The sequence below is a fragment of the Octodon degus genome, unplaced genomic scaffold, assembly GCF_000260255.1.
Source record: "Octodon degus isolate 3935 unplaced genomic scaffold, OctDeg1.0 scaffold00282, whole genome shotgun sequence".
NCBI lineage: Eukaryota > Metazoa > Chordata > Mammalia > Rodentia > Octodontidae > Octodon > Octodon degus.
In genome coordinates, this window is record NW_004524858.1 from 480211 (window position 1) to 492416 (window position 12206).

At 58.9% G+C, this 12206-nt stretch overlaps 2 protein-coding genes across 5 annotated transcripts in view; one reads left to right on the forward strand and one right to left on the reverse strand.

Moving 5' to 3' along the window:
• Nucleotides 1-7921: 7921 nt before the first annotated feature.
• Nucleotides 7922-9469, forward strand: Nr2c2ap (nuclear receptor 2C2 associated protein). The gene is made up of 5 exons (XM_004646876.2): nucleotides 7922-8286; nucleotides 8390-8480; nucleotides 8672-8777; nucleotides 8854-8921; nucleotides 9326-9469. The coding sequence occupies exons 1-5, from the start codon at nucleotides 8249-8251 to the stop codon at nucleotides 9443-9445; spliced, it is 423 nt and encodes a 140-aa protein (XP_004646933.1). The 5' UTR covers nucleotides 7922-8248; the 3' UTR covers nucleotides 9446-9469.
• Nucleotides 9470-9488: 19 nt separating this feature from the next.
• The window catches only part of Rfxank (regulatory factor X associated ankyrin containing protein), a 6620-nt gene continuing 3902 nt past the window's right edge, over nucleotides 9489-12206 (reverse strand). For 3 of the 4 annotated variants that reach the window (XM_023707195.1, XM_023707194.1, XM_004646838.2), the window contains exons 3-9: nucleotides 11831-11911; nucleotides 11660-11725; nucleotides 11372-11472; nucleotides 11105-11230; nucleotides 10637-10703; nucleotides 10374-10454; nucleotides 9489-9705 (exon numbers count right to left, since the gene is read on the reverse strand). In XM_023707195.1, the coding sequence (XP_023562963.1) occupies nucleotides 9635-9705; nucleotides 10374-10454; nucleotides 10637-10703; nucleotides 11105-11230; nucleotides 11372-11472; nucleotides 11660-11725; nucleotides 11831-11911 (593 nt within the window). In that variant the 3' untranslated portion in view covers nucleotides 9489-9634. The remainder of the gene's footprint in view (nucleotides 9706-10373; nucleotides 10455-10636; nucleotides 10704-11104; nucleotides 11231-11371; nucleotides 11473-11659; nucleotides 11726-11830; nucleotides 11912-12206) is intronic. The other variant, XM_023707196.1, reaches the window with a different exon arrangement.

Consider the following 12206-nt stretch of genomic DNA (forward strand, 5'->3'; position numbering starts at 1 on the left):
CACACACACACACACACACACACACAGTTGAAGCACTTGGATTCCATCCAAATGACCTGGCCTCAAGCCCTGTCTCCTTACAGTCACTGAACCCAAACAGGCTGGTGAACATTCTGTGCCTCAGTTTACCCATCTGTATAATGCGGCTCACCCAACACGTACCTCATAAGGCTATTCTGAAGATGCAGTGAATGACGACTTGTAAAGCCCTAGACATGCTAAATTTAAAAACAGCTCTTTGTACACAAAACCTCGTGTATGCACTAAAAATACACCGCGGTGGTCCAACACGGCGACAGCTTCAGGTGCACCCTCCCGGGGCCTACCAGTCGCACCCTCATACACCCACACCCTTCCTAAAATACCTCCTCCCAAGGGCCGACAGAGGTGAGCATTTACACAGCTGTCTGGGGCCGTCCCCTCATGAATGATGCATGAGCCTCATGCATATGCAAGCAGGGTCCTGCAGGGTGCTGGGGGAGGGGAGGGCTGGATTTGCGTGAGGCTGTGTGTGAACCCTGATGGGAAAGTCGGTTATCAGGTGTATCTGAGTGTGTGTGGCTGGGTGCTGGGGTGTGTGGACATTGGATGTATGTGTGAGCACCAGCTCACAACAGCCTCGTGCACAAGGTGGATGGAAGGGACCTGGTGTGAATGTGTAGGTCCAAGCGTCCCTTGGCAGGGGCTGTGCACACACATGTGCACCTCGGGGCTGGGGTACTGTGTGTGTGAGCCTAGGCATGGATGTGGAGGAGAGGAAAAGAAAAGTCAGGCCCCCTGCGGGATCTCAACCCAGCCCACAACAGGCTCCCCAAGTTTGCACACAGATCACATCTCACACCCTCATCCACACTTGAGTCCACGTTTGGAGACCACTTCTGCCACGCACATGCACACACACGCGCACACATACACACACAGACCCGAGAGACACAGATTTACAGAGACATTAACAAAGAGCAGCAACGTGGGCCTGGGTGAGGCAGGTGGCACATCTTCCACACAAAAGCTTGGGTCCCACAGCCTCTGCCTCCCTGAACCCCCTGCGAACTGGCCGCTGCCAAGCAGGCCCCTGGCACAGCCTGGCACAGTTCCATCTGGCCTCTGTGACCCACGAGCACATGCTGCTTGGCCACCTGGTGATGTGGCCTCCTGCACAAGTTGTCTGACAAAGACACCAAGAGCAGCCACACTGGATTCCTGGGGACCCCAGCCCACTAGGTGCCTGCTTTCCCCTTCCTGTGGACACACAAAGCCCACTTCCTAGGGCCCAGAGACCTTCTCTTTGGGAATATCCGGGAGCCGCTGAGGCTTATGGGTTCTGGGGTCCCACAGTGCACCCCATCTCCTCACCCCTCCCTATGTCCTCCCCGCCACCCCATTCCCCTGTCGCCTGCTGGGGCCACTGCCAACTCTCCTCAGCCTGGCCATTTCCCATTGATGCCACTGAAAGGAACAAAGCCCGCGCACAGGGATGGGGTCCCTCCCAGCCAGGCTGGGCCTGGGTCCCAGCTCCCTGCTTCCAGTGCCTGTGTCACCAAGCCCTGCCGAGCTCCCACATACATCTCTATGTGCAGATGAAACCGAGGAGGTGAGGCCAGGGTCTGTGTCACGCTGCGAGGACAGACGTGGGGGGGTTATCTTGGTGCTGGTGTCCCTCACAGGTTCTGGGGACCCTTAACTGGGAGCTCTCAGGACTCCCCCTAGCATTTTCCCAGGACATCCAGAGTGGCCCCCTGGGAGGAGAGAGAGCACCCCAACTCCAGATCCACGGGAAAAAGGGGACCCCCTTGGGATGGGGTCCCCAGAGCTGCTCTTCCTGAGTGAGGACATGGTGACAAGACCTAGCCCGGAAGGACTGGACTGGCCAGCGCCCCTTCCCTTGGGCCATCACTGTCAGCTCATGGCCCCTGCCACCAGGCTCAGGACGGTCCTGGGGACCCCTCCCCACTGCATTCCAGCCAGGAGCCCTCCCTCCATCTGCAAATTGGGAATCCCCACTTAAAATCCCGGGGTGCCTCAGTTCAGATACAGAGGTCCTCTGCTCCAAATCCCCCCATTCAGCCCCTGGATGTCCTCTTCTCTTCAAACTCAGGGTGCCCCTCCCCTAGCCCTGCTTCCCCAGCCTCCTCCATAATCCTAAAACCCACCGCCAGCCTTCACCTCTCCTCACTGTGAGGGTGTCCCTCCCTCAGTGAGTCTCTCCTCGACAGTCGCATGCCCCCTCCCCAAAGTGGAGCTCCCCTCCCCCACAGCCCTCCCCATTCTGGGGGGCTTCGCCCTCAAACCTCATCCCAGGGCCCCTTCCCAAACCCAGGAGCTATAACCGTTGTCTCTGACCCCCAGATCTCCTCCCCGAGCGCGGCCCCCGCCCACGACGGAGCCCCCCACACCTGTCTCCTAGCTCGGGCGCATCTCGGGCGGCGCACAAAGGACGCGGCAGCCGCTCCGCGCCGCTTCTGCCTGCGCCCCGCGCTCGGCTCGCCTGGCGCCGCCTCACGTTTATAAAGGGGATGACCGCTCTACGCATGCGTCCCAGCAGCCCCGCGCGTGAGGGAGGGGCTCCCCGCCCAGGCCCCACTCCCCTCCTCCTGCATGCCTTGCCTGGGGTTCCCTTCTTTCTGGGGCTTTCCCTTTCTCTTTGCCCCAGAGAACCCGTTATACACGTCCACGAGGGAGCTGCCCCATTTTACAGATGAGGAAACTGAGGCTATGATGGCAAAGTTACTTCCCAAGGTCAGGCGAAGAGGAGGGAAGAGTTGAACCCTGGCCCGATGGACTCTCCAAGGCTCAGGCTGGAAGGGGCTGTGGCCACACTGGCTGTTCTATTACAGAGAGGAAACTGAGGCTCGAAAAAGGTAGAAAAGGGGGCCGGGGAGATGGCTCAGTGGAATAAGTGCTTTTCTGCCAAGCGCAGGGGCCTGAGTTTAATCCCTGGTTCCGCCAAAAAAAAAAAAAAAAGGTAGAAAGACTATTTAGTCACGCAGCCTTGTCAGAGCCCGGTGTGACACCCTGGCATTGTGCCCACTGGGGTATCCAGATGGGGCCATCCATTCATTCATTCTTCGCCGTGTCCAGGCAGGATCCTTGGAGTGCCCTGTGGTAGTTTTGTTTTGGGGAGGGTATGTGCACGCCAGGGACCAGAGACCAGCTTTTTGTGGTGGTCGTTGTTGCTTCAGGGTGCTCCACTGGGCCACTGCACCCCAGCCCTCTTTATTTATTTATTTATTTATTTATTTATTTATTTATTTAGAGACAGCATCTTGCTACACTGTCCAGGCTGAACTCAAATATGTGATCCCTCCCGAACATTGAGGAAGAAAGGCATGCACCCCCTCGACCAGCCTGCATGGTCTTTATTTTTTATTTATTTATTTTTTTTGCGGAACCGGGGATTGAACTCAGGCCCTTGTGCTTGCCAGGCAAGCACTTATTCTACTGAGCCATCTCCCCGGCCCCCGGCATGGTCTTTAAAAGCCTGCTCTATGCAGGGAGTGTTGGTGCATGCCTATTGGCCCTGCACTCGGGAGGCTGAGGCGGGAGGATCACTACAAGTTTCAGGCCAGCCTGGCTACATAGTGAGTTCAAGACCGGCCTGCACTACATGGGGAAACCCTGTTTCAAAAACATCGGTAGGCGCTGGTGAGATGGCTCAGTGGTCTAAAGCACCTACTTAGAACTGGCTTAGCAAAGCAAAGGGACCACGGTTCAATCCCCCAGCACCACATGTCAGCCAACCCCGCCCCCTGGTGGGCTGAGCTGGCCACACACACACACACACACACATAAATAAAAAAAATTTAAAAAAAAACCAAAATCAAAAACATCGGTAAATAAACCAATTACCCTGGATCTTCACAGTGGAATATTATTCAGCTATAAAAAGGAACACGGGTTTGACCCATGCCACAAAAGTGATGAACACTGAACAGGCTATTGAGAGACAAACAGGAAAATCCAGAAATAAGAATGGTGGCTGCTGGGGTTGGGGGCAGGGCTGAGGAGGGACAGCTGAGGGCACCTGGCTTCCTCTTGGGGTGAAGGCACAGTGCTGGGCTAGGCAGAGGTGACAGTTCCAAGTTAACATTAGAGTACTTGAGGCCCTGAGGGGCACACTTTAAGCAGTGCATTTGGAGTTGTGGGCAGAGCTCAGTGAGACAGCATGCTCAGCATTCATGAGGCCTGGGATCCTCCACAGGGCCACAGAGAGAAAGCCCACCCCACCCCCCTTTTCCTTTGAGCATCTCTGAATCTGGCTGCAGTCTGCTGGAAAGACACACAACAGGGTGGAGAGGTGAGACAGTTTCCCCCAGATTATCAGGGAGAGGAGGAATGTGCCTGTGATCCGGGCTACACTGGAGCCTGAGGCAGGAGGATCACAAGTTTGAGCCCAGACTGGTCAAGGTGGTGGCTTAATGAGACTCTGTTTCAGAATCAAAGAAAGGGCTGGGGCAGGGACTCCATGGCAGAGGGCTTGTCAGGCAAGTGCAGGGCTTGAGTTCTATTCCCAGCTCTGCAAAAACAAAAATGGCAAAAGAAGAGGCAGCCCCAAGGGCACAGCTCTGTGATCCCAGCACGCCGCAGGCTGAAGCGGGGTTGTAGAATGTCTGAGGCCAGGCTGGCCTGGAGGGACAGACAGGCAGACAGAGTGGGAGCTGGGAGTGGAGGCCAGTAGAGCAAGCACCAGGCTGGGGGTGAATGCGACCAAGTGGGGGTCCACACCTCTGGCTCCACTCTGTGTCATGGCAGTGGCGGTGGCCTGGGGCCATGGCTGGTATGAGTGGCTGGGGGTGACAGCCTTGTCACCAGGCTGTGCCGGAGGTTGGGGGAGGGAGGAGGAGGTGGCAAGCATGTGTCTGTGATGCACACGCATGGGAACCCAGTGGGTGGCTGAGCCACAGTGGGGTTCACGCTCCCCTCTGCACTATGGATGCACCGGCACTACTTATTGCTCCCTGTGTCACCAGCCACTAGGAGATGAACAGGAAGTAAACCCTCACATGGTCACTACTGCGGCAGCGATGCCTGTTTTAGAGCTTTCTGGGTAAACTGAGGCTGGGGAGAGTGGATCACCTACCTGCCTGAGCGTTGCAGCTGGGGGCCACGAGGTACGAGCCAAGGTCTGCAGCCACAGAGCTGCACGCAACCCCCTCTTCCTCATCCCCAACCCCCAGGGCCCAGGTCGATGCCAAGGCTGGGCTGGAAGGGGCTGGCCCGGGGCCCAGGGAAGCGGTTGCTGGGGCCTTGAATGTGGCAACCTTGCCTGGGAATTTGCGGGGCTCAAAGAGCTATTTATAGGCCCGCCCTGGGACTGGGCCACCCCCAGCTCGAGTGCCTTCTGTGTGCCCCGCACTGGGGCCCATGCCAGGAGGGACTGCTAGGCTGCAGTGGGGGAGGGGCTGAGTGGACAGGCCCTCTTGGGGAGCACAGTCCCAGGGCAGATGGTGTCTCCCAAAGTGCCTCAGAACCCAACCAAGGTGACACATGGAGGAGGCAAACCCCAAGCACAAGCCCCCACGGTCAGTCACACCGATATGGTCCGACCCACATGCCGCCACAACCAGCAGTACATGATACCCTGCCGGAGGCCTGCCCTCTGGGGGACACACATGGGTCACACTTGCTACCTGCCACACTCAAGTCCCAGCTGTGAGCCTGGCTGCGCCTAGCGTCCCTTCACACTCAGCCCACACTCGCCTCGTCTATGCACACCCGCGGGCACGCCTACAGGCCATGTGTCACCAACACCTCACACCCCAACACAGCCCTCTCGAATACCGTCCCAAACTGCCATGCACCCGGCCAGGTCCCTTCACGCCTTACCTCCCCAGTTTGCTCAGTCACCTCCAGCATGGCCCCTGCTGGTCTGGACGGGCCATCAGGGAGCTGGACTAGGCCCTGCTGGCCTGGGGAGCACCGCACACCAATCTGCCCGCTCCCTCTACACCCTCCTGAAGACATACTCCAGGCTCAGCCTTGGGCAGCAACCTCTTCCCTCTCCAGGGGACAAACCGAGGCAAAAACTGAGGCCCTCTGCCTGTGCTGCTGTGGGTCACAAGGCTCACAGACAATGGGCCCCATGTCCTCCGTGGTTGGGCCTGCCTCCTGGCGGGTACTGGCGCTAAAACCATCCCTGCAGAGCTAAGCTTGCTGTGTAACTTTGGGACATTTCCAACCCTCTCTGAGCCTGCAGTGCCTCCCCTGAAACCAGAACTCAGGCCAGAAGGTGGGGGGCAGAGGCTCAGAGTCAGGCTGAGGATTGCATGCTGGAGGTCAGCGTTACGATTTTTCCTTTTCTTTTTGACCCAGGGTCTCACTACATAGCCCAGGTTGGTCTCAAACTTGCAGAGATCCTCCTGCCTCAGCCACCCCAGTACTCCCCACTTTGGGCAAATGATTTGACTTTTTAGTGACAGGGTCCCCCAGCAGACCGACTGGACTGGGGAGCTACTCTGGGAAGATCCGGAGTTCGCCTTGCCTGGGGGCATAGGGGGGCAGGACACGCCTCTCTCCTCTGGAGCAGCAGATGAATGGGCCGCTCAGATCTTGGCTGCCCTGCTGGAGCCCAGAGCTGCTAATTCCCTGGAGAAACAGGGCCCCTTTCATGCTCAGGCGCCAGTGGGCTGAGGAGGCGGGAAGACTGCCGCAAGAAGCTGGCCTTATCCCCGTGGGCAAGGTGGCCTTGGGCCAGGGTGATACGGGGCACCCTGGGGGCGTGCATCCCATGGCTGGTGACTCAGTCCCTGAGTCCTCAGTTGTCAGATGAGGTGGGGGGCACGGGCCAGGTTCGGTGAGCTGGAGTGAGACAGGCGGTAGGCTCCCGATGCAGGCCAGGCACTGCGGGCCTCTGTCAAGATGAAGAGGAGCCGGGGCCCTTCCCCTTCCCAGGCAGGAAGGAGGCTCTGAGAGGGGCTTCCTGCCACCTGAGGTCACTCGGCCTCAGTCCAGGGCCTCAGTCCAGATGGGATTCTAATGCCCTGACTTCCAGCTGGGGCCACCTGCTTCCTAACTTCCGGTGAGAACAGGGATGAGGGTGGGTGGGTGGGGAGTTTCCTGCCCTGGCCGGCCTGTGTCTTGGGACCAGCCTGGATGGCACCAGCTGGAAGCCGAGGCCAGAAGTGCTGGCAGCCAGGGCTGGTCTGCTAGTGACCCAGTTTCCCTGCCAGCCCGTCTGAGGTGGGTTTGTGAAGGCGCTGGGGGATGCCAGGGGGATACTGCCAAGCCCTTGGAGCAAGGGGGCAGTCCCAGGCCTTTCAGCTAAAGCCAGGACCAAGCAGCCCCTGCCAGTGGTGGCTGTGGCATGGAAGTCCTGGAGCAAGATGGCCTTTGCTTGTGCCACCCCTTGCTTGGAACACACTCCCCACCCTAGACATCCTCCCCTCAGGCCCTTCCTCTAGGCAGAGACCCTGTTCCCCACAGCGCCCTCTCCCCATTAGGCCTCTTACATCCCAGCACTGACCAGCAGAGGGCTGGGCATAAGTTGTTTAGTCAGGTAGCTGAGGCTTTGTGTTTTAGCAAACTTCTGTTCATCCATCAAAACCCATTTCACATAGTCCCTCCCTAACGTCCTAGGCAGCGTTTACTGGGAAGACAGATGTGTAGGCCAGGCCTCAAGGGTGACAGGACACACAAGGTTAATGACTTCTGATGATCCAACACCCTGGCCTCTTCCTCAACTCTTCCTTTGGCTTCCGTGAGGCACCCAGGTGCAGGGTCCCAGGCAGTTAGGAAGGGGATTCACCGGATGTCCCCGAGTAACAACAGAAAGTCTGTGGGACTTAGGAACCCAACGTGTTCACGCAGCTCCAAGACGTCAATCACAGGACTCCGGCCCTTTAAGAAGCGGCACAAAGGGGCGGGGCCCACGACAGCCACACCCCTGCAGCGGGAGCGGGGCGGGGCCTCGCTCCCTGCGCCTGCGCCGGCCTCACGCGCTTCCGGATCGCAGGCCTGCGCCCCGGGCTTCTCTGCGGAGCAACTGAGGCTCAGACACAGGACCCTATGTCCCTTTTTGGACCTGCTGTTAAGTCTTGGTCTCTCAAGTCAGGCTCTGGGCAGTTCGCGAGTCTCCGAGGTTTCCAGCCAGGGTGTGATCGGGCCACGCGTAGGCCTTAGGCTGCCGAGGGTGACTTTTAGGGTCCTCGGTTCCCGGGGGGACGTGCGGGCCTGAGCCGTGGTTAAGGAGGCCTCACGGTAGTGGCAGGATTCGAACCCGGGCTTGGCCGAGTCCAGATTTCTGGGAACCGAGATGACGCACTCTTTGGTTTGTCCTGAGACAGTCAGCAGGTGGGGGCGCGACGGGTCCGGCCTATGGCCGTGGGGGGCGGGCCCGAGGCCGGGGACCTCTCTCAGCGCCCCTCGCCCCGCGCCCCGCTCTTGGTGCTTGCAGGGTGAGCTCGGTGCTGAATCGCAACACCCGGCAGTTTGGGAAGAAGCACCTGTTTGACCGAGACGAGGAGACGTGCTGGAACTCGGACCAGGTGCGCTCCTTCTGGGGACCCTCCATGGGGGACATGTCCAGGGCGTTGGGGGGGCCACAGGCTGCCTAAGCGCCGTCGGGGTGGTCCGGAGAGGGCTGTGTTGGGAATCCCCCTTCTTTCCCGTGAGAGATGAGCCCGACAGAGCTCTGGTGGCGGGAGTGATCATGCTCCGTTGTTCTCCCTGCCAACAGGGTCCCTCCCAGTGGGTGACACTCGAGTTTCCCCAGCGAGTCTGTGTCTCTGGGCTGCAGATCCAGTTCCAGGGGGGCTTCTCCAGCCAGCGGGGGCGTCTGGAAGGTACTGGGAGGCCCTGGGAGCCTGGAGTCCCGGAGGGGGTGCCCTGGGAGCACCGTGGACTCCTTTTTTGCTGCAGGTTCACAGCGGGGCGAGGCACTTAGCAAGATTGTGGACTTCTATCCCAAGGACAACAACTCTCTCCAGATATCCTGCCCTGGCTGCGGGGTGGTGTGGGCCACCTGTGCCTCTAAAAGCTTTGGTTTTGTTTGTTTGGGATAGGGTCTCACCATGTAGCTCAGGCTGACCTCGAACTCTAGGCGATCCTCCTTGCTCAGCTGGGAGGATGGGTGTACATCTCTTCGCCCTGCTAAAGCCTCTCAAAGCTTTAGGCCACTTGAACCCTACTGGGAATCTGATAAATGTCCCTGGACAACTGACCTCTAGAGCCTCTACCTAGAAAATAGCACTGATGGTGACCAGCGTGCAGCTTGCCCAGGTTGCCTAGCATACTAGGGGTGTCCAGCTGGGACCGGAGCCTGGGTCTGGGGCAGGTGGGGACCATCAGGCGGGACACAGACCCACTGTTTGCCTTGACTGCCTGCGCTCACATGTTCCCTGTGCCCCCTGCTGAGGTGGACCAGCTGAAGGTGACATTTGAGGATGCCACAGACTTCTTTGGCCGAGTGGTCATCTACCACCTTCGAGTCCTGGGGGAGAAGACAGTGTGAGGCCCTGGTGGCTGCCTCTTCCTGGAAGCCCTCAGGAAGCATACAAGTTCTGCACAAGCATTTATTGGTGCCTCTTGAAAGGGTCCCCTCCCCCGCCTGTCCAGGAGCTGCCTTGGAAGCCAGGTCTGGGTGCTCCAGCGCCAGGCCATCCGTTCTGTTCCCTGAGTGTCTGAGTCCCAGAAGGTGCCTTCACTCAGGGCCCACAGGCCCCAGGCTGCTCTGGAAGAGTTTCAGGATATGGTTCTCGATCACCTGTTGCACTGAGGCAGGGAAAGGAGGTTGTGAGGGGGGCCGGCACCCTACCCGGCGCAAAGCTGCCCCATCCCAGCAGCCTCCCCTCCTGGAAGTTTGTATAGATGCTGTTTTGTTTTGTTTGTTTTTTGGGACAGGGTCTTGCTATGTAGTCCATGCTGGCCTTGAACTCACCATGTAGCCCAGGCTAGCTTCAAACTTACCAAAATCCTCCTGCGTCAGCATCCCGAGTGCTGAGATTACAAGTGTGCGCTACCACACTGGGCTAAAAGCAGTTGTTTTAAGTATTTTTCACTTTTTTTTGGTACTGGGAATTAAACTCAGGACATTGTGCTTGCCAGGCAGGTGCTCATGCTGGGAGGCACCTGGATTTTGTGTCTTCTACACAGGCCCACCGGACCTTCTGATCTCAGACTTCCCAGTCTCCACGACCATGAAAATAAACCCTTTTGTAACTATGCAGTCCGAGTGCCCTTCTGTAGCAACAAAGATGGAGTAGGATACTGGGCCCCTGGGGCTCTCAGTGCCCATGTGACTCTTGCAAGCATGGGACAGGGCCCGGAGCCAGGCCAGGGGAGCCCGGTCAGGCACAGGGCAGAGCTGACTGCTTGGTGCCAGCGCCTGATGGGAGGGGCCTGCATGCAAGTTCCCCCCTTGTGGCATCCCAGTCACCCACCTTTCCGGTATCCCAGGGCCACAGCAAGGTCCATGGGGGTGTAGCCGGAGTCAGCCTCTGTGGTGAGATCTGCACCACGGGCTGCAAGACAGAGCAGGCGCTGGGTAGGGCTGGGGGACCCCATATATCTGACCACAGGTTTCCTGAACCTTTGGGACTGGTGCCTGGTTGCTCCTGGCCCCAAATCCAGCCCCCAAGCAAAATAGTAACTACTCAGGCCTAGGACTCAGGACTCCCCCAGGGAGACGGGGGGCACTACTCACCCAGCAAGGCCTCCACACACTTCACGTGGTTCCCGCGCACGGCATACAGCAGTGGCGTCCCTCCGTTCTGTGGGCCAAGGATAGCAGGAGACCAGCACTCACTTTCCTCTTCTCACCGTGCCTCCTCTGGCTTGCAGTTAAACACAGCTCCTTTCTCAGCTCATGATCTGGCCCTTCTCCTTGGGTCTCCACAGAGATGCCCCATCCTCCAGGAAGCCCTCCCAGGCCCCCCTTGGCTTCCTCTGCTCTCACAGCTGCCAGTGTGCCCGCGATCACAGCAGTGGTCACTATTCACTGCTTTTCAGTTGCCTGTTTATGTTTGAGCTCCAGACTGGGAGCTCTATCAGGTGTGAGGAGGACAACTCTGACTTGCTCTCCCAGCACCCCAGAGCAGGTGCCCCAGAAACGTCTGAGGGCAGTCATGGAGGCCTGGAGGAGATAAGGGGTCCGGGGCAGGTGGCACCTCACCCAGTCATAGATGTTGATGTCCACGTCACGTTCGAGCAGTAGCCCCACTATGTCTGTGTAGCCGCCCATGCTGGCCAGAGACAGGGCACTCTCCCGCTCCTTGGCGAGGATGTGGGGGTCGGCGCCCTGGGGGCAGAGGGGGTGGTGATGGGGACTCCTCGGGGTGTGGAGGGTCTCCTAGCAGGGCAGCCCTGCATCTCAGATGAGGCACCAGAAGGAGCCATGACCCGCGCCCCAGATCCCCAGAGGCCCCCCGGGTGGACACACCCAGTCTAGGAGGAAGCGGACTGTCTCGATCTCGCCAAAAGCCGATGCCCAGATGAGTGGGGTGAAGCCACGCTCGTCAGGTTTGTTGATGAGGTTGTCACCTGGCGGGTGGAGGTGACACTGGCTTACAGCCTTGCCTGCGGGACTTGGGGTCAGATGAGGGGTGCAGGTAGTGGCTGCACACGTGTGACCCGATTACACGCGTGTGCAGATGCAGGCTCTTGGGTGGCATGCCCAGTCCCATCAGCACCCACACACATGCCCAGAGCACACGCGTGTGCCACACACCTTTCCGCAAATGCTCCTTGAGCTGGCTCAACTCCCCCTGGGCTGCGAGCTGGTGGATGGACAGCGCTGGGGACAGAGGGATAGGGTCCTGACCCATTCCACTGCTTCCCTGTGCCTCAGTTTACCCTGTTCCAAACTGCTCCTCTCAACCCCTCCCGCTCCGCTACTCACAGTCCAGGGTGGCGGGCAGGGCTGAGACCTCGTTCCCCCGCTGCCGGTTGGTGAGGGTCGTGGAGTGCTTTAGTGAGCTGCCTGAGGGAGGTTGGGATGTTTCAGTTTCCCCTTGGATGTCACAGGGGCTTCCGCACAGACCCTGGAGGCCCTGCCAGTCACCCACGTGGCCCCCAGGACACCAAGGTTCATCTGTGCTCGCTGTGCCTGGAGGCCAGACGGTGTCTGCAGGCTGGGAGCCCATGGCAAGTCACCTGGAGCATAAGAATTAGGCTCCAGGGCTGGAGAGATGGCTCAGTGGTCTAAAGCACCTACTTAGAACAAGCTTGGCAAGGCATCAGGGACCGCGGTTCAATCCCCCAGCACCACATGCCAG

Excerpts from the sequence above, each read along its gene's own strand:
- Nr2c2ap (XM_004646876.2), top strand. The coding sequence starts at position 8,249 with ATGACGCACTCTTTGGTTTGTCCTGAGACAGTCAGCAG. Across the intron at positions 8,287-8,389 it reads TGTCCTGAGACAGTCAGCAG|GGTGAGCTCGGTGCTGAATC; the intron begins GTGGGGGCGCGA and ends TGGTGCTTGCAG. Across the intron at positions 8,922-9,325 it reads AGGACAACAACTCTCTCCAG|ATGTTCCCTGTGCCCCCTGC; the intron begins ATATCCTGCCCT and ends GCCTGCGCTCAC.